Here is a 21804-nt window from a genome sequence, read left to right as displayed (position 1 = left end):
TTTGTCTTCAGCCCCTACCTGAGCTTGCAAATAACTGAGTGAGGTAGGAACCAAGAGTTAGAGGCAAACATAAGAGTTTCACTAACAGGCAATGATTTCTGCAGTCAGATCTGCAGTTGTCAAGTGGGCTTGCTAGTTCTTCACCCCCAAATTAGGCAAATTCCTCTATCAGCTTCAGGCAGCACTAGGTGACTTTGGGGGTCACCCTGAAGGCAGATGCTCCGGGAAGGATAGGAGACTGGAATCCACCATTACTGGGGCAGAAGGGACCAGAGATGAGAAGCAAAGGGGCTATGCCAGTCATGCCATTTCTGCTCCCAAATTCCCTGTGGGAGGGGGAGAAGAGAACTAGCCTGAGGCTGCCTTTGCATCCCCACCCTGCTGCCTATGAGAATCAACTGGAAAGCTTTCAAACTATATGAATTCCTGAGCTCCATCACAAACCAATTGTGTCAGAATTTCTGGAGGAGAATATGATCCAGGTAATTGCAATAAATAGCTGGCATGGAGAGTCACTATTCTAGCTGAGTGTATCCACATGGACCTATGAAGTTCTAGGGAATAAGGACTTCTAGCACTCAGGAGTGTGTCCATGGAACACAGGCAAGGGAAGCCAAAAAATTTTCCTTTGCTACACTTCTTTAAATATGAGACTAAAGTTGCAAACTCTCAAAGCATCTCAGCAAGACCACAGTCCTTTCCTCGCATAAACAAGAATTTTAGAATTTCTAAAAATTTTAGAAACTACAAACAAACAAGGTCAAACAAAGGGATGAATTCTTCTGTTTGTGAACACAGTTCTGGGTACAAGGGATCTTGGTTTGAATTTTCATACTTTGCATGGAATAACAAACATCCTAAGAACATTTTCTCCAAGCTGAAATATAAATTCACATAAGTTTTCTTCTTTACAGTTTTATCACATGATTTCTTTCCTAGGAAAAGTCTACAGATAGAACAGAAGGAAAAATGCTGCAGCTTTCAAGCAAATTAGAGAATTTCATCAATTCACAGAAACAGGAAGTAGAACTAAACAAAGTAAAGCATATAGAAAATAAATTGTCAAAAAAGATGAACCAAATGGAAAAGCAGATCTGGAATGAACTAGAAAAAATGCAGAATGAGTATCAATCAGGTAAGCAAGTACATTTTATTAAATAAAAAACAACTGTCTTTTTTGTCCAGTTCCTCAAAAGGTTTCTATTTTGAGGAATCAGTCTTGTCATCAGTGACATCATTATGTATTTAATCTGGCTTCCTTAAACGGCCCATAGGATGTTAACTTACCTCTGGGAGGTACGTAAATAAATCAACTTTCTTCAGCCACCACAGGCAATGTCACAAACCTGCCATTGCTCGGAGATTTTTTTTTTTTACCTTTCAAAAATCACTGAATCATAGAATTTTTAAACATGCAAAGTCCTTGGAGATCACCAAGACCTGACTTTGGGGTATATTATGAAACTAGAAGCCCCAGTCAAACGCCTCTCTCATTGAGCAACAGGTAATGAGCCTAGACAGATGTCAGACTGGAAACTTGACCTTTAGAAATAAGGAAGAGAGATGAATTAGCAAAGTCCAGTGTAATAACTGCTTTTCTTCTTAAGAAGCTAATGGCAGCAGTGTCAAGCTGAGCTAACATCAAAGAGGATTAATTTGAAAGGCTCATCTAATTTGTAAAGGGAAGGACATGCCGAAGGTGCTGTGGAGAAGCCATCTGCCTCCAGTCACAATTCAGAGGGAATTATAGGAGCAGAGGACTTTCCTTATTAGTCAAAGTCCCAGTGCTTTTTCTGTCCTCCACATCTCAGAAAAATCCATGGGCAAATTCCACAAACTTCTGGTCCTGTAAAGAAACACGTTGGAGGTGCCCTGAAGACACCATGGTATCACTCTACCTGATGTTCCTTGCATATAAATAAATATTGCTACCTTCACAACCCTCACTTCCTACCAGCAAGTAAAATAATGAGTTACCTGGCCAGGGATCATGCCCCTAATATAACTGGTCCTTCTAATGAGGGCCTTGTCTTTTGCTTAACATTTAATTTTACTCAAATTCAAGAAGTGAGGAGAAATTTGCAATCTGTATTTCTACAATCTTAGTTGCAATCCGAGTTTACTAAGTGGGAGTTCTACCAAAGGGCAACTGCAAACTAACAGTTTGCTCCCTTATGCCTTTAGTAAAAATGTGTAGAGAAGCCACTGGGTGAAAGGCCTTAGTCAATAGGAAATGGTCTCTTCCTAAGAAGTTTGAGGTCCGGTATAAGAAAGACACAAAATGCTGGAGGAAGATGGCAGCAGGCGGCCATTCTTTGGGGCCTTCAAACAGGTTCCTTTCAGAGAAGTTTTTAAATCTTATCTGTGGTCTTTACATTCAATTTGGTAACAAGAATTTTTTTTTTAAAAAGTCACGCAAATCTCTTGTGAAAGCATATAGGAAAAGAAAATATTTTAAACATAGAATTATTTCAATATACAGTATATTTGGGAAGAGGGAAAAGAAAATAAAATGTCACAATAAAACCAGACACGAGTTAAAACACTATTACTAATGCATCATCACATATAAGAAGTAGATAATGTATATTTTTAATATTTATTCATTTATTTATTTTGGGGGTATTGGGGACTGAACACAGGGCCTTCACACTGAGCTACACTCCCAGCCATTTTTCGTTATTTTTTAAATTTTGAAACAGGGTCTCACTAAGTCACTAATTTGCCTACTGCAATTATTTGCAGTCCTGCCTCAGCCTCCCAAAATGCTGGGATTACAGGCAAACACCACCATACCTAGTTCTGTATGTTTTTAGATGGTTCTTAATGGAATTTAATGTGCTTTGAATTAAATAATGATCAATTATGGCAGTATTGCTGATTAGCAAGTTTGTTAAAAATATATTCCAATGCATTGTTTAATTTAGTATTTCTATTCTTATTTCCTCTCCCAGCGTTTCAATCAATTCATGACTCTCTCAACTCCCTCCAACAAATACAGAAAACAAAAATGAATCTAGAGAAATATAAAGTACAGAAAGACATAAAGAAATTACAGCGTAAGATAGTAGAACTCCAGGAAGTTTAAAATTTTCCAATTAATCACCAATTTTTCACCAGTTAATGGAATGGCTCGTTGGGAAAAGTGAAGAAAATTAATATCTCTAGGATGTTTCTACTTCCAATGTCTGCATTTCTCGCCACCATTTAAGGAGATGAATGTACTTGGAAAAACAATAAAGCAAGAACCTTTATGATATCTTCAAATTAGTGAACAAATTAAGGAATTTATTCATATATATGCCTTTTAATATTCTTTTGTCTACAAATTAAAAGAAGAGTCATCCATATAATGTATACTGATGAATAAAGTAAAGCTAGGTGTAACAGATAATAGAATAGCAAGAACTAAGGCAAATTGGAGACTACTGACTCTCTGGAAATACCACTTACAAATCACTACTAACATGAATTTAGTCAATTATTGTGAAAAAAATTGCTTTTTACGAGCATTAATAAGCATTAATGCATTAAGAGCATTTTTAAGCATTAATATGTAGTTCAAAATAGTTCTTCAATTACCAGGGAAATATATTTGGAAAAGATATACCCAATGGGCTGTCAATTTGCAAACTCTGACCATGAGATTTTCCTAACAATCTCAGTGTATATAGTAAGTCTAGATTATGCCTATTTAAAATATATTTTTATTGTACTGAATTTGTACAAATTATGATCAAGTAAGTACTAACCCATGCAAGGTAAGAAAATGTAATACCTTCCATATATCCCACACAATTTGATCTAGGTGCTAAATCCAGAAGTACTTCAAAAACACTAATTTCCTATAAAATTATGTCTAGCTTTTCTGGATATAAATGTCTAATGTAGAGCCTGGTATGAAGCACTGAGATCGTGAAAAATAAACATGCTTCATGTCAATGGCTAATTTCTAATCACAGAATTTCTGTAAACCTGGCAAAGGGAACCTTGCTTCAGATTTAGGTAGCTTCCTTGGATTACAAAAGAAGATGATAATTTCTCCTGTAATAAAGAACAAATTTACCTTCTAATGTCCACTTCTCTAATTTTTAATATGTGAAGTATCTCCATTCATTGGTATTAGTAAGCTGTACGAAGCACTATTGGCTCTATAATTGAAAGGATTTTCATCATAGGATTTAATAGTTTAAAATGCAATAGTAAGTGCTGTTGCCAATCAAATATTATATTAGGATAAAGAGCTAATATCCTAAGTAATCGCAAACTCTTACAAGACAGTAAGAAAATAACAAACCCAACATTTTATTTTCAAAATGGGCAAAGAATATGAATAGGCAAATGACAAAAAAGCAAAATAATCAATGATAGTATAAAAAGTTGACTAAATCTCAGCATTTCCTGCACTACCTCCCTCTTACTAAAATCTGCTCTTGGCAAACAGGGAAATCCCTTGACATTGCCTGTGGCCATTTTTGGGGATATAATATCAAAAATACAGGTAACCAAAGCAAAAATAAACAAGTGGAACCACATCAAATAAAAAGCTTCCATACTGAAAAGGGAACAACAAAATGAAAGACAATACATGGAACAGGATAAAATACAGTCATCCCTTGGTATCGACATTGAACAGATTCAGAACCACCCATTCCTGAAATCCACAGATGCTCAAGTCTCTTTTATATAACAGTGTAGTATCTGCTTAAGTCCTATGCACATAATCTCATATGTGCTTTTTTTTTCAGTGCTAGGCCTCAAACCTCACACACAGTAGGCCTATGCTCTATACCGAGCATGGTATCCTCTGTCCCTCCTACATACTTTAAATCATCTCTAGATTATGTATCATATCTAATACAATGTAAGTGCTATGGAAATAGTTTGTTATGCTGTGCTGATTAGGGAATAATAACAAGTCTGAAAATGTTTGATACAGGCACAATTTTTTCTTTTTTTTAAAATTGATCAATGGTTGGTTGGATCCATGGATGAAGAATATGCAAATATGGAGGTTTGACTATACTTGATGATTGGCTAATATCAAAAACATAAGAACCTTATATAACTCAATAGTAGAAAAACAAAAAAAAATCCAAATAATCCAATTAAAAACTTTCAAAGAACCTAAATAGACATTTTTCCAAACATATACAAATGGCCAACAGGTACATGGGAAAGTGCTCAATATCACTAATCATCAGGGATATTCAAATTAAAATGACAATGAAATACTACTGCACATCAGTTGGAAAACCAATGATGAATCTGTCTTAGTCATTTTCTCTTCACTGGGATGAAATATCTGACACCCCTAACTTAAAGGGCGAGCTTATTTTGGCTTACAGATTCAATCCATGCTTGGCTGGCTCCAAGGTAGAAACAGCATGGTGGAAGGGCATAACAGAGGAAAGTTACATTATGGTGGGCAGGAAGCAGAGAGTAAAGGGAGGAGCTGAGGAAGGAGATACACTCTTCAAGGTCACAACCCCAGTGATCTGCCTCTTCCAACCAGGCCCTACCATCTAACAGCACATTCTGTTCTGAATTCTTCAGTGGATACATTCATTGATGAGTCTCATGATCCCATGGTTCAATCACCTCCCAAAAGTCCACCCTCTGACACATGAATCTTGTGGGGGACATTCAAATCTAAACCATAACAGGAATACTATTTTAAAAAGTCAATGATAACTATTAGTGGGCATGTAGAGAAAAGGAAACTCTAGTTCACTGTTAGGGGAACTGTAAACTGGTACAGCCAATATAGAAAACTATACAAAGGTTACTCAGAAAACTAAAAACAGAACTACCATATGATCCAGCAATCCCATTTCTGGGTATTCAAAGGAAATGAAATCAGTATCTTGAGATATTTGTACTCCTATGTTCACTTCAGCATTATTTAAGCAATATAATAGGGAAAAACTCTGTGTCCATTGGCAGATGAATGGATCGAGGAAATGTGGTATACATATACAATAAAATTTTACTGTCTTAAAAAAGGAAATACTGCCATTTTAAACAACATAGATAAACCTAGTGAACATAATGCTATGTGAAATAAGCCAGACAGAAAAATGTTGCATGACCTCACTTATATATGGAATATAAAGAAGTCAAACTCATAGAAACAGAGAATGTAACAGTAGTTTATAGGGGATGGGGAGCTGGGTAAAAGGAGGGATTTCTGTCTGTGTTAGCTTTCCATTGCTGTGATAAAAAAAAAAAAACCCTGAAAAAAATCAACATAAAAGAATGGTTTATTTTGGCTCATGGTTTTAGAGGCTTCAATCCATGGTCACTTGGACTTGTTTTTTTTTTTTGGTAGCGGAGATCGAACTTGGGTCCTTGAGCTTGCGAGGCAGGCGGCAGAACCACTGAGCTAAATCCCCAGCCTGGACTTGTTGTTTTGAGCTCATATAGGCAGAGTCTATTATACTGGTGGACGTGCATAATAGAGGAAGACTGTTCACTTTGTGGCAGCTAGGAAGCACAGAGTGGAAGGGGCCAGAGCTCTAATATGTCCTTGAAGAGCAAGCCCCAATGACCTAATTTTTTTCCACTAGGCCCTACCTCTTAAAGGTTCTATCACTTCACAACAGTGTCACTGGTTGGGAACCAAGTCTTTGGCACATGGCCTTTAAGACTCAAACCATAACACAAAGGGTACAAACTTCATATGATGATTAAGTTATGGGGAGCTCATACACAGCATGGTGGCAAACACAGTCCATTTTCCATTACTATAACAAAATATCTGAGGCAGTAGACTTTATAAAGGAAAGAATGTTATTTAGCTCACTGTTCCTGGGGTTGAAGGGCATAGTGCTAGAGCTTTGATGAAGACCTCATGGTCAGTGTCATCACAATGGTGGGAGCATGTTTAGAGGAAGAGATCACATAGCCAAATAAGAAACCAAAGAGTAGAAGTGGCCAGACTTGTTCTTTTACAACAACTCTCTCACAAGAACTAACTAATACAGGGCCCCCACAGAAACTATCTTTATCCCTTGTTAAGGCAGCACCTCTAATGGGCTCCCACTAGGCTCCACCCACCTCTTCAAGGTTCTACCACCCCAACACCAACACACTAAGAACCAAGACTCCAGCAGAAGAACCCTTGGGGACAGACCACACCCAAACCACAGCAAGGACTTTTTTTTTTCAGTTAATAAGAATGGATTGCATATTTGAAATTTATAGTCAGAGTGTTTTTACCACACACATAAAATAACTATGAAGTTAAGAATATGTTAGTCTGATTGTAATAATAGTATCATGTATATGTACACTAACATATCACATTGTACATAGTAAGAATGTTTAAGGCTGCTCTTTGGGGAAAACATCATATAAAGTTATTCATACTGAGGACTAAATGATAATGTTCCAAGCGTCTTGCTTCTCTTTTGAAAATGAAGCACAAAGCCTTCACCTCATTCCACACAGGTTAACTGCTTTCTCAGCTCCACTGTGAGGTAGAAATGTTCCTTCAGTACATCAAGGCTCACAGGCAAAGAAACAGAATACCCAGGGTGCTCTAAATGCCAGCAGCTTCCTTTCTTTTATAGAAACTTTCCAAACCACCCATCACAACAGCAAGTAGTATGCAAAAATACCAAAAAAGAGAAAACTGTCAGGCACATACACACAATTACCTTACAAATGGATCTCCAAACTTTTTGTGAGATATTACTCTACACATCTTCCCATACACTCATGTGTAAATTTCTGTGGAGACAATATTAAACAACCTAAACATGAACACTATCCAAGGGGAAATTACAGCTTACTGGAAAAGATCAACAATTAAATTTGAAAATGTATCCATCAGCAAGCAAAGGGAGTGACAGGAGCATCTGGGAGAGGCAGTTAGCATAAACCTGAGCGTAAAAAAGTTGTCTACATTGAGACCTCTATGGTATAAGCAGATGTTAGCCATGGGAGAGACCCTTAATTGGTAGAAGTGAGGGCTCAGGCAGATGCAGCAGGCTGAGCAAAGGTCTGGAGGCCAAGAGAACAGGCCACATGCTAGGAACTTCAAGAAGCTCAGCTGCAGAGCCCAGTGTATCAAGGAGGTGAGGGAAGGAGAATAAAGGGAGTGGGTGGTGAGAGATAAGTAGGAGAGGGTAGGAGAGTGGGGGTCTAACCACTAAGGGTCTTGTAACTCGTGTTGAGGGATTTGGGTTTTATCTTAAGGACCCAGGGAAGCCTATAAGTATTCTGAAGAGGACGGTGACATCATCAGATTTGCATTTTTAAAGATCCTTCTGGTTGTAGTGCAGACAATAAAGACAGAGTGGGAGAAGCAAATTTGAGTGGGAGAAGACAAAGATGAAGCAGCAGAGTGTGGACAATGAGCTGAGTTTTAAACCAAGGCATCCACAAGATATCACAGTGGAGGAGTCCAGTGGTTAGAGTGACCAGTCCTGGACTGGGGATTTAGCTTTGGAAGACACCACCAGAGGAAAGATTATTGGAGTTATAGGAGAGGAAGACATTGCCTAGGACCAGGTGTAGTGGGAGTTGGGAAAACAGCTGCAGTGAGGGGAAGAGTCTCAAAGCATATCAGCACTCAAGGAGTGAAGAGGCAGAGGAGTCCAGATGAGTATGTGGAGAGTTAGCAGTGAAGTGTGAAGGGGTGTCATCATTGGAAAGTTTCAGTCTTTCCTGGGAGTTCCTACTGGTGGAGGTATCAGCAATTAATTGGGCATTCTACCAGTATTGCCTCACATTAGATCCGTCTACCAAAGAGAATCCTGTTCCTATAATGTAAACATGAGAATTCTTAATAGAGAATGGTTATAAATGCTTTCTTGATTCCTCTCCCATACCACAGAGAACTATGAGAAACTGAAAGTGTAAATAAGGATCAAAATGTATAACAGATAATGTGAAATAGGAAGAAAAGGTCCAAATGGGAAGGGGAAGTGGGAGATGGAAAGGAAAGGAAAGGAAAGGAGGGAAAGGAATACATATGAGAAAAGGAAAAAACAGAAGCAAAGTCTTTGTAAATAGGGAGGGGTGGAGGGGGTGAGGGAGGGAAAAAAAAAAAAAGAACTCTGCTTTATCTTCTCAAAGCAGAGGGTGGTGAGCCACTCCAGAGAGAGAGAGGCAGGATTATTGCCAGAAAAAAAAATTGGATTATTTTTGTTCTCTACCCAGCTAGGCATTTATCTTCAGGCGATTAAAATCACACACATTTGTGGAAAGGTTTAATATTAGTTCAGACTTAATACACAGTTGTGAAATATTCTGGCTCAATAGAATAAGTTTCCATAACCCCTTGTTCCATGGTAGAATTCTTCTACTTCATTTTTAGAAAACATTTATGTATTTGATAAATGTGGTGATCAGAAATGACTAATACATTCATCTTTTTGTCACAAACCACATCCACTTCTCCAACTCAAAATTCACAAAATGAGAAAACAAAAAAATAACTCAAATTTGTGTACTGAGAAATCGAGTCATCTTGAGGTTTAACAAACCCATGTTTACACCCAGTACAACAGGTGCTACCTGTATGACTTTGGTTATGTTCCTAACTAGAGATTCAGCATCCTTATCTTAAATGGGGACAATTTGTAGGTTATTGAAAGAATTAGAAGAAAATATTAATTAGATATTAAATCTTAGAACTACTCAAAAGAGTCTAGATAGAGTACCTCTTTCATCTACCTATTGCTGGGAGTTAGAGAAGTTAAATCACATTGCTACATGCAGCCAGGATTTACTTACCAGTCCAAAGAATGTGCTTTTAAATGTTATGTTATACTTTTTCTGTAAATATGTAGACTATCTAATAGTGCCTGATACACAGCAGATACTATATGTGATCTGTGATACTGATTAATAAAGTTTCAATTTTTGTGGGGAAAGACAAGTTCCATGGTTCTCTCACATAATTCTAATGCAGATCATTACCTAAAAAATTTGAATTTAAAAAAGTTTCTTTTACTATGTATAAGAAGAAAAAAAAGCACCTTGGCTTGCAATAATTCTAGCAATGAACAAAAGGAGAAGGAAGTACAAAATATAGATTTCTCCTGGATCAAAATTTTAGTGATGAACCATTCCACTCTTTTAAAAGCACTTCTTTCTACTGTCTCAGGGGAAGGAGCCTAGCAGCTGAAGAAGCATTATGGACAAAAAAAAAAAAAAAAAAGAAGCATTATGGACATTGACTGGGTGCATATGGTGGTGATGCAGATGTACAGTAAATAATATTCTCTCCATAAACCCTAGCCATAAAAGGAAACCCAATAGCCCTTATGCTGAGTAAAAGCCATTAGGACCCAGCTAACAGATGCTTGTCCAATAAGTGAGGGACTGTGTTCACAAGGCAAATATTTAGGGAAGACTTCATGTGGATGATGCCTGCACAACACCGGACAAACCCACCTGGCTGAAACCTAAAACAACCCTTATTTCAAGAAATCTACCTAGTCTCTGCTGGCTCCACCTAAGGAGACCACACCTTGGCCATCTAAAGCCCCCATCCAACAACACCCCTTTGCCAGTGGGAAGTAGCACAGAAAAAGAGGCCTTCACCCCTATTCCATAATAATAAGAGTCTGGAATGTTAGAGTTCTCTACCAGACAAAATGGTCCCAATGGTCCTACATTCTAAAATGGCTCCTGTTCCTAAAATGGTTCCCACTTATGGAAATGAGCCACTTGGAGGAAGGGGGAGTGAAAACTAACTTATTGCTCCATCCTGCTACCCATGTGATCCTTCCCTTTCAATCACCTGGCCCGGTGTCCCACTGCTCAACTCTCATAATACTCTCCCCACTGCACCACCCTATATAAACCTCACCCCCAGTTGGTCTTGCCCTTTCTCACCATTGTTTGAGGCAGCCCGGCAGCTCCATCCCCAATAAAGCCCTGCCTCAGGTGAAAAAAAAAATTTTATCTAGTCTGTACACTATATTCCAACACTTAGCACTTAAAAGAATTTCATGCATTCATGACACCAACACAAAATCTTCAAGAAATGTGGGGTAGATGAAAAAAGGTAAATGTGGGGTAAATTTAAAAAAGAACAAACATATCCATGAATCTTATCAGTTATCTGCAGGCCTTAGCTGATAACTAAAGGACAGTAAGGTCCATCAAACAAAGTGTCATGTACCTACGACACAGCATGTCCAAAAGAAAGTTGATGGGCTCTTGGGAGACATTAGAGAAAGACAAACCAAATGCTGTGCCATTACCAATTAGCTCATGCTGGCCTTGGTATCTGTGAAGTTCAAAATCCAACCATAGAGTAATCCTTGTCATCACATAGGTTTATATTGCAGTTATTTTTTTGGAGGAATTTCTCTTTCTCATATGGTTTCTTCCTAGAACTCAGTTTGTGTCATACGGTAAATGGTAACATCTGAAGAGAGCTTCTTAGCGAAACTGAGTCAGTCTCAAAGACATACGCCTCAATTCTTTTATATTTCTTTGAATTGACAATTATTAACAATGTTATTGGAAATTATCAATTACACAGACAACATCTAAGAATATAAACAATTTTAGAAGTTAATCTCCCTAAATTGTTCTGTAAAATGAGGCTATATACTGTAAAAATGACACGAGAATTAGAAGTAATGGTGTAATAAGTTGGGCACATAGTAGGCCTTCAATCTATCACAGCATGTAAGTCCTTACAGGCTGAAGGCCTGGTGGGCAGCACTTAATATCTCATAAGCACAAAACCCTCGATTGCTAAAGCAAATCATTGGCTGGTGCAGTACAAAGATCCTTCACAATGCTAGATCTTACTAGAAGCTTTTTGATTAGCACAAAAGATAATTACTGCTTACATTGTTTCTTAATATTCATAAATTATTCACCACTGTTTGTTGTCAGTCTGGGTCCAGTGAGTTGATAATTTATTTACTCTAAATTTATTTCTCAGAAAAGCCTTCTGGCCATACTCAGAGCACATGTTCTGAGGCACTGTAGGGACAACCCTAGCCAATTCAGAAACGTGAGTTTATTTACCCTCACCCTGCAGAAGTTACTTATGACAATAAAAGTTTGCCTTCTCAGCAATGTTTTTCTCTTTGCCTAACCTCCTCCCCTTCTTTCCACACAAAAACCATCTGCTCCATCTGGCTTTTCTCTTGTGCCCAGACATTTGTGTCCCAAACACAAGAGAAATTAGCACTGCCAGGAACACACATATGCAAGAAAACATGTAACTCAGTCTGCAAAGATAAAACCTGTAATCATCTTTTCTCCACACAAGTGACTCCCTTCCAGGCTAATTTCCAAACTTCTGAAGCCAGCATGTATGTATATAGAGACTATCTATAAAGTATTTGTTCTTTCTAGATCTATGAAATTCGATAGATCAACTAAGATTAATTAAGATTAAGACAATTAAGATTAGTCTTCTAAAAGAGTATATAGTTTTCCAGCACAGCTCCTGATTGCCTTATGATACTAACCTATGCAGTAGTTTTTCTTCACAAAGATTAAACAATGACTGTGTTTTATATGATCAAAGGGGGGAAAATGGCATTAAAAAGGCAGGGCCTTCTAAATTCAAGCTCCTTAAGCTACCTGGGAGTCAGATAACAAAATAATGTGAGAGTTTCATTCAAAGTGAATTTTTTTTTTTTCTTGGTAAAAGTTTAACCTACTTGGGCCACCCCTGGCCCAGAGGAAGGGGCTTCTGGGCCACCATGCATCCCACCACTCCTAGCCCAGAGGAAGGGGCTTCTGGACCACCATCTCACTGCTCCCAGCTCAAAGGAGGTGAGCCACCGGGAGACAACAGAACCCCTGCTCCCTGGGATGAAATGAGAAGACACATAAACAAGTCTAAAAACCAGACTTCCAGATCACCTAGAGCAACTCCAAAGGGAAATGAGATGGAACACTCTGATACTCAACCACCTGGACTCCCTGAACTGGCAATAAAAGAGGATCTGGAAAAAATGAAATCAGAAATAATTTCTCAGATAACAGCAGAGATTGTGCTTGTAGTGCAAGACATAATTAATAAATCTAGAGAGGAGCTGAGGAACACGATGGAATTCCAACATGGGAAACAAATGGAATCCATAAAACAGATACAAACAGATCTCCAGGAGATCAAAAACTTCATTGAAAGTCAGCAGAATGAGCCAATGTGAGGATAGAATTTCAGATATAGATGTGAAAATTGCAGTTAGTGATCAGGAAAAGAAAAATTTCTTCAAAATTGTAAGGGACCACAAGAAATCAATCCAGCAGCTGTTAGATGATGCAAAGAATAACATAAGAGTGATTGGAGTCAACAAAGAAACAGGAGAGAGTGCAGATGACATAGAAAACTGTTCACAGAAGTAATGGCAGAAAACTTCCCAAGCAGGGGAAAAGAACTTGACATACAGATAAGTGAGGCATATAGGACTCCAACTAGACTTCATCAAAAACAAAATCTACACATAGGCATATAATTGTTAGGATTCCAGAGACTCAACAGAAGAACAAAGTTCTCCAAGCAGTTAGAGAAAAGAAACTAATCACATATAAAGGAAAGCCCATCAGAATCACAGCAGACTTCTCAACACAAACCATCAAGGCAAGAAAAGCTTGGAGTGACGAATTCCAAGCCCTAAAGCAAAACAGCCTCCAACCCAGATTGATGTATCCTACAAAACTATCTTTCAAAATTGATGGAGAAATAAGATACTTTCATGACAAAGAGCACCTTAGGAACTTCATGAATACAAAACCAGCACTCCAAAAAATTTTACACAATATCCTAGGAACAGACAATGAGGATCACAACCCCAGGAAGCACAGCAGAATGAACACATCAGGTACCACAAGAAATTAAATGTAAACGGGGAGAATCCAACAGAAAGCAAAAGTCATGACAATGATAAGTCAATATGTATCAGTTATAACCATCAATATTAATGGTCTCAACTCACCAATCAAAGAAATAGACTGGCAGAATGGGTCAAGAAGCAAAATCCAACAATATGCTGCATACAAGAAACAAACAATTCAAAATGAAACTCGTGGACTGAAAGTTAAAGGGTGGAAAACAATACTCCATGTGACAGGAACCTGAAAAAAAGCAGGAGTAGCTATCCTCTTTGCAGATCAAGTAGATTTCAAACAACACTAATTACGAGAGACAGTGAAGGACACTACATCCTTGTAAAGGGAACAATCCAACAGAAAGAGATAACAATCATAAATGTCTATGCACCAAACACTAGTGCGTCCAACTATATAAAACAAACAATAACAGATATGAAAAGTCATATATGCGCTAATATAATGGTAGTGGGGGACCACAATATCCCACTGTTACAAATAGATAGATCAACTACACAAAAAATAAGTAACGAAATACTAGAACTCAATCAAATTGTTGAACAAATGAACTTAACAGATGTTTACAGAGTCTTCCACACCACAAAATCAGAATATACATTCTTCTCAGCTGCACATGGGTCGGTTTCCAAAATAGACCACATACTTGCTCATAGAACATATTTAAGTAAGCGCAAAGGAATTGAAGTTATCCCCTGTACATTATCAGACCGTAGTGTGATGATATTGGAGACCATAGCAAAAGAAACCACAAAAACTTCATAAACACATGGAAATTGAACAACACACTTCCGAATAACCAATGGGTCACAGAGGAAGTTAAAGAAGAAATCAGACAGTTCCTTCAATTAAATGGCAATGACAATACAACATATGGAAATCTATGGGACACAATGAAAGCAGTCTTATAAGGGAAATTCATAGCAGTGAATACACATATTAGGAAAACAGAGCAAGCCCAATTAAACAATCTGATGCTGAACCTCAAACTTCTAGAAAAAGAAGAGCAGGACAAACCCAAAGCTCATACAAGGGAGGAAATTACAAAGATCAGAGCAGAAATCACTTCAATGTAGACTAAGAGAAAGATACAAAAAAAATCAATGAAGCCAAGAGTTGGTTCTTCGAAAGAATAGACAAAACTGACAAACCCTTAGCAAGCCTTATCAGAAAAAGGAAAGAAAAGGCCCAAATCCATGCAATTAGGAATGAAAAGGGTGAAATTATGACAGATGCAGCAGAAATCCAGAGGATCATCAATACCTACTTTGAGAACCTATACGCCAATAAGATGGAAAACACAGAAGAAATGGACAGATTCCTAGATACATATGAATTACCAGAGTTGAACAAAGAAGACCTAAGAATTCTAAACAACCCAATATCAATCAATGAAATTGAAAACATAATTAAAAACTTATCAACTAAGAAAAGGCCAGGTCCTGATGGCTTCACTGCTGAAATCTACAAGACATTTAGAGAGGAACTGTGGCCAGTGCTGTTTATCTTTTTTTTTTTTTTTGCTTAAATTCTTTAATTGGTACATTTTAGGTATGCACTACATTTACATTTATCATTGGGTGCTCATACCTGTACATGATGTATCTTGGTTCTTACTTTTTCCCCATTACCTGTGCACCCTTCACCCCTCCACCCTTCCCTATTTACATACTCCATTTCCATATTTTTTTCTTTTCTCATAATTTTTTCTTTCCATTCTTAATTTCCCCATCTCCTCCCACCACCCCTGCCCCTTTGGACCTTTTCCTATTTCAAAGTATCAATTATTAGTTATTATACCAGTGCTATTTAAACTGTTCAATGAAATTGAAAGGGAAGCAATATTCCCAAATTCATTCGTGGAAGCAAGGATCACCTTGATCCCCAAAGCAGAGAAAGACACAACCAAAAAAGAGAACTATAGGCCAATCTCACTAATGAACACAGATGCAAAAATCCTTAATAAGATACTGGCAAATAGAATGCAGAAGATCATCAAGAAGATCATACACGCTGACCAAGTGGGATTCATCCCAGGGATGCAGGGATGGTTCAACATACACAAATCAATCAATGTAATACACTATATTAACAGAGCCAAGGACAAAAACCATATGATTATCTCCATAGATGCAGAAAAAGCATGTGACAAAATCCAACATACAATTATGATAAAAACCCTACAAAAAATCAGAATAGATGGTTTCTACCTCAATCTGATAAAAGCCATCTATGAAAAACCAACAGCCAATATCATACTAAATGGTCAAAAGCTGAAATCCTTCACACTAAAATCAGAAACAAGTTAAGGATGTCCACTATCACCACTCTTGCTCAATATAGTTTTGGAAACATTTGCCATGGCAATTAGACAAGAGAAAGAAATAAAAGGAATAAAGATAGGAAATGAAGAAGTCAAATTGTCATTATTTGCAGATTACATGATACTCTATATAGAAGACCCCAAGAACTCCACCAAAAGTCTTCTAGAGTTAATAACCAAATTCAGTTAAGTATCTGGATACAAGGTCAACACACAAAAATCAATAACTTTCCTCTACACAAAGAACGGACTCACTGAGACAGAAATAGGACAAACAATTCCTTTCACAATAGTATCCAAAAAACTGAAATACCTGGGAATCAACCTAACGAAAGAAATCAAAGACTTCTTCTCTGAAAACTATAGCACTCTGAAAAGAGAGATTGAAGACTATATCAGAAAATGGAAAGACATCCCTTGCTCCTAGGTAGGAAGAATCAACATAGTGAAAATGGTCATAATTCCAAAACTGCTATATAGATTCAATGCAATCCCAATTGAAATCCCAGCAGCATACTTCACAGACCCTGAGAAAACAATCCAAAAATTCATTTGGAACAAGAAGAGACCTAGAAGAGCAAAAGCAATTCTAAGTAACAGAGATATGGCAGGGGGTATCACAAGCCCCAACTTGAAACTATACTACAAAGCTATTGTGATAAAAACAGCATGGTACTGGCAAAGAAACAGACCTGAGGACCAGTGGAACAGATTAGAAGATGCAGATACAACTCCAGACACACTCAGCCATCTCATCTTCAATAAAGGAGCCAAGCACCCTCACTGGAGGAAAGATAGACTCTTTAATAAATAGTGCTGGAAAAATTGGGTTTCAACTTGTCAAAGATTAAAACTAGACCTATATCTTTCACCATGTACTAAACTAAAATTGAAATGGATTAAAGATCTAAATATTAAAATAGAAATGCTGAATTGGCTGGAAGAGAGGTTAGGTAGAACTCTTGAAGACACTGGTGTAGGAAAAGATTTTATGAACAAAACCTCAGTTGCCCATGAACTAGCACAAACAATAAACAAGTGGGATCTCTTCTTACTGAAAAGCTTCTGCACAGCAAGAGAAACCACCAGCAGTGTGAAGAGACAACCCACAATGTGGGAAAAAATCTTCACGTACTGTCCCTCAGACAAGGTCTACTATCTGGAATCTATAAAGAACTTAGAAAGATCAGACCTCCTAAATTTAAAGACCCAATTCAAAAATGGACATCTGAAGTGAACAGACATTTCTCAGATAAAGAAGCAGAAATAGCAAATAAATATATGAAAAAATGTTCAACATCACTGGTCATTCGAGAGATGAAAATGAAAACAACACTGAGATTGCACCTCACCCCAGAAAGAATGGCTGCTATCATGAAATCAACTAATAACAAATGCTGGTGGGGCTGTGGGGAAAGAGGAACCCTCCTCCACTGCTGGTGGGAGTGTAGACTGGTACAACCACCATAGAAATCAGTATGGAGATACCTGAAAGAACTAGGACTGGAAGTCCCATTTGACCTAGCTATTCCCCTGCTGGGGATCTTCCACAAAGAATTCAAAGAATCATACCACAGTGATATATGTGCACTTGTGTTCATAGCAGCACAATTTGTAATAGCTAAAATTTGGAAACAGCCCAAATGCCCATCAACTGGAGACTGGATCAAGAAAATGTGTTTTTTTTAATAAAATGGATTATTACTCATCCATAAAAAATGAGAAATTAGAGACATTTATCACTAAATGGATGTACATTGAGGCAATACTTTCAAATGAAATAAATAGGACACACATGTGTAAATACCGAATAGTGTATCTAGTGTGAGAAATTGCAAGTGTAAATAAGGACTAAAAGGTATAATAGATAATGTGAAATAGGAAGAAAAGGGGCAAAGGGGAAGGGGAACTGGAGGGGTAGGGGAAAGGAAAGAAGGGAATGGAATTACTATGAGAAAATGAAAAAATGGAAACAAAGTCTTTGTAAATAGGGAGGGATGGAGGGGTTGAAGGGAGGGCAGGGGAAGGGAGAAAAATAAGAACCAAGAGATTATGTAATGGTGCAAATTTCCAATGATGAATGTCATTATAGTGTATACCTAAAATGTACCAATAATTAAAATGAATAATTGATAATGCAAAATAGGAAGAAAAGGTCCAAAGGGGTAGGGGAAGTGGGAGGGGTAGGGGAAAGGAAAGAAGGGAAAGGAAAAATTATGAGAAATGGAAAAAAAGGAAATAAAGTCTTTATAAATGGGAAGGGTGGAGGGGTGAAGGGAAGGCAGGGAATGGGGAAAAAATAAGAACCAAGATGCACCATGTAAAGGTACATGTTCCCAATGATAAATATAAATGTATTGTATACCTAAAATGTACCAATAAAAGAATTTAAGGAAAAAAAATGTATAACTTACTTGACATGTAGCAGGCACATATAATTACATCCAGTCATTTATAGATGCTGGCTTCCACTGAAGTATTTTCTGAGTGGGGACCACTTTCCTTCATAGTCTTAGCCCTGAGACCCATTTCCCTACCTCTTTTTACCATACGAGCTTATAAGCAAAACGGCTCTACTCTATGATCTGTAAGCACAGATCCCCCTGATCAGTGGAAACCAGAGTTGCTGCTCTATCAGTGCTAAACCATGCAATTTTATTTCAGTAGTTTATTTCAGCTCAATTCTGACTTGCCAAGTTTGGTGACCTTATTAGAACAATGCTACTATCAGAAATTTAGCTTATGGCCTTGATTTCACAATTCACAATAAAACTGAAGAGATAGAACTTACCCAGGCTCATACCCATTCAATAATAAAACAGTTTGAAAAGTACTTTTTAGGTCTTCTGAGTATAATTTAATGCATTTTTGAGAGAAAGAATAAGAGTGAAGTACTATCAATGGTGTTGGTGGGTACTGTGCTATAAGTAGCACACTGGGTGAAAATAGTTCAGATATTAACTATTACAGAAATCCACAGCCAAATTTTTTTTTTTGGTACCAGGGATCACACTCAGGACCTTGCATTTGCAAGGCAGGCAGCAGAACCACTGAGCTAAATCCCCGGCCCTCCACAGCCACATTATAAGAGCCAAGTGCTCTGGACATATATATTTTCAGTGAGTAAAAAATTTTAATCATTCACCATCTTATTCTGATCACTTTTCTTTTGGCAAAAATTTAGATGATGATCCCCAATCTAAATAATAGTATGAAATTTAAAAAAGAACATGTTCTTTCCAGTATGTATAATGAGCAGTGTATAAATTTTCCAATGCTGCCATAACAAATTATCAAAAGTTTAGTGAATTAAAGCAAAAAAAATTATCTTACAGTTCTGCAGGTCAGAAGTCCAACCCCGATCATTAGGCTATCATCAAGATGTCAAGAGACCCGCACAAGAGTCCCACAGAAGAGTATTTCCTTGCTTTTTTGTTTCTAGAAGCCACCTCAGTCTTTCTATGGCTGATGGCCCCTTTCCTCGATCTTCAACACCAGCAAGTGGAGTCAGAGCTTTTTTCCATTTCACATCTCTCTCTCTGAAAGGTTCTCCACTATTAAGGACTCATTTGATTAAAATGGTTCCACTTGGATAACCCAGGGTGTTCTTCCCATTTCAGGTTGTAATACATTCAGCCACATCTGCCAAGACCCTTTCGCCCTGTCTTCACAAGGTCAAGGGACTAGGACATGAAGATACTTAATGGTCCTTCACTGAAACAAATAGGCACTTTCAATTCTAAGTTCAAATCAGTAAGAAAAAAGTATTTCAAATCATCTTATTTGTCAAAGAGAAAAATTTTCCAACTTTGAAATATTTTGAAGTTTAAAGATAACTTAGGGGGAGAGCGCCGGGCGTGAGTGGGCGGGGAGGGCGGCGCGGGTTGCCCTCTGCGGCCTTGTACATCACCTTCCGGGACCGAAGCCGCCCGCAGTAGCGGGCAGCCCCAGCCGCACCCGCCCTCAGCGCCGGAGGACATGCTGGAGAGACAATGAGCCAGAGGGACACGCTGGTGCATGTTTGCCGGGGGATGTGGTGGCACAGTGGGAACTACTCTGACGTGTCCACTGGAAGTTGTAAAAACACGGCTGCAGTCGTCTTCTGTGACACTTTATATCTCAAGTTCAGCTGAACAGCATGGCTGGAGCCAGTGTTAACCGAGTAGCGTCTCCTGGACCCCTCCATTGCCTAAAAGTAATCTTGGAAATATAGTGGGGGTGGGCCCTTCCAGAGCAATATACTTTGCTGCTCACTCCAACTGCAAGGAAAAATTGAATGGTGTATTTGATCCTGATTCTACCCAGGTTCACATGATTTCAGCTGCAGTGGCAGGCTTTACTGCAATCACTGCAACCAACCCCATTTGGCTTGTAAAGACTCAGTTACAGCTTGATGCAAGGAACCGTGGGGAAAAGCAAATGGGTGCTTTTGAATGTGTCTGTAAAGTGTATCAAACAGATGGACTTAAAGGATTTTACAGGGGCATGTCTGCTTCCTGTGCTGGCGTATCAGAGACTTATCCATTTTGTTATTTATGAAAATATAAAGCAAAAACTACTGGAATGTAAGACTGCTTCTATGATAGAAAATGGTGAAGAGTCTGTAAAAGAAGCATCAGATTTTGTGGGAATGATGCTTGCTGCTGCCACCTCAAAAACAACTATAGCATATCCACATGAAGTTGTAAGAACAAGACTACGCGAAGAAGGAACAAAATATAGATCCTTTTTTCAGACACCATCTTTGGTGGTTCAAGAAGAAGGTTACGGGTCCCTCTACCGTGGTCCAACAACTCATTTGGTGAGATAAGATTCCAAACAAAGCCATTATGATGGCCACCTATGAATTAGTGGTCTACCTCCTCAATGCACAGCAGCGCAGGCTGCCACCTTGCAAGAGGGAAGACCAAAAGATTACAGTGGATCATGGAATACTGGAGTCAGCATGGTGGACAGAAAGAATAGTAGTTTGGGAACATGTACCATAATATGCCTAAGTGGAAGTTTGGTGAAGATAGCTGCACCACATTACTTAGTCTTTCAGTAATATGGAAAAACCTTAGCCACCTCTAAAGGAAATGCCTTTGGAAGCACTCCTTTGTCAAAATTGCCATTTCTCTACCATGTCTACCAGATACAGTTGTGTTTTATTGACCTATAACATTGACAGTATAGTGTTTATTCCAAGAGGATTTTTCCAGTCTTCTAAACAAAGCCATCCTTAAATATATACTGTACTGTAGATAACATAAATATCTAACTTCTGACTTTTAATTCCTGTAATACTGTAAGATAACAATAATTGGTAGATACTCCAGTATTCCCATGTTGCTGAGATGACTTGGCACAATATTTTAATTATTTGGCACCAGTAATCACTGTTTTTGACAACCAAGGAACTGTAGTCTAAATATCTTGTGTATTAAAATGTTTGAGTCTCTTCAGCTAACAGGTGCTTGATGTTTAGCATAACGTAGATTTCAAACTGTTACCATATAAAACTCACATCATAATACTTTGCAGATTAAAAAAATTAACCAATAAAATATTTATTCTTGACCAAAAAAAATAAATAAGTAAAATAAAGATAACTTAGGTGGCCAGGGATTTAGCTCAGTGGTTCTGCTGCCTGCCTTACAAGC

The 21804-nt window shown here is 38.0% G+C and overlaps 1 protein-coding gene and 1 pseudogene across 5 annotated transcripts in view; both read left to right on the top strand.

The window, feature by feature from the left end:
• The window catches only part of Fam81b (family with sequence similarity 81 member B), a 127327-nt gene that overhangs the window by 51555 nt on the left and 53968 nt on the right, over positions 1-21804 (top strand). For 2 of the 5 annotated variants that reach the window (XM_087180957.1, XM_087180959.1), the window contains exon 8: positions 940-1135. In XM_087180957.1, coding sequence (XP_087037083.1) covers positions 940-1135 — 196 coding nt within the window. Of the gene's footprint in view, positions 1-939; positions 1136-2954; positions 9023-21804 lie in introns of those variants that run through there. The other 3 variants (XM_087180960.1, XM_087180956.1, XM_087180958.1) reach the window with 3 other exon arrangements.
• On the top strand, positions 20155-21783 carry LOC101700971 (solute carrier family 25 member 36 pseudogene; annotated as a pseudogene).

Source organism: Heterocephalus glaber, unplaced genomic scaffold (assembly GCF_053883595.1).
Source record: "Heterocephalus glaber isolate CG9 unplaced genomic scaffold, H.glaber_assembly_v1.0 deba00001465, whole genome shotgun sequence".
Lineage (NCBI taxonomy): Eukaryota > Metazoa > Chordata > Mammalia > Rodentia > Bathyergidae > Heterocephalus > Heterocephalus glaber.
Note: the sequence above shows the minus strand (reverse complement) of the source record. Positions and strands in the feature narration are given on the sequence as shown.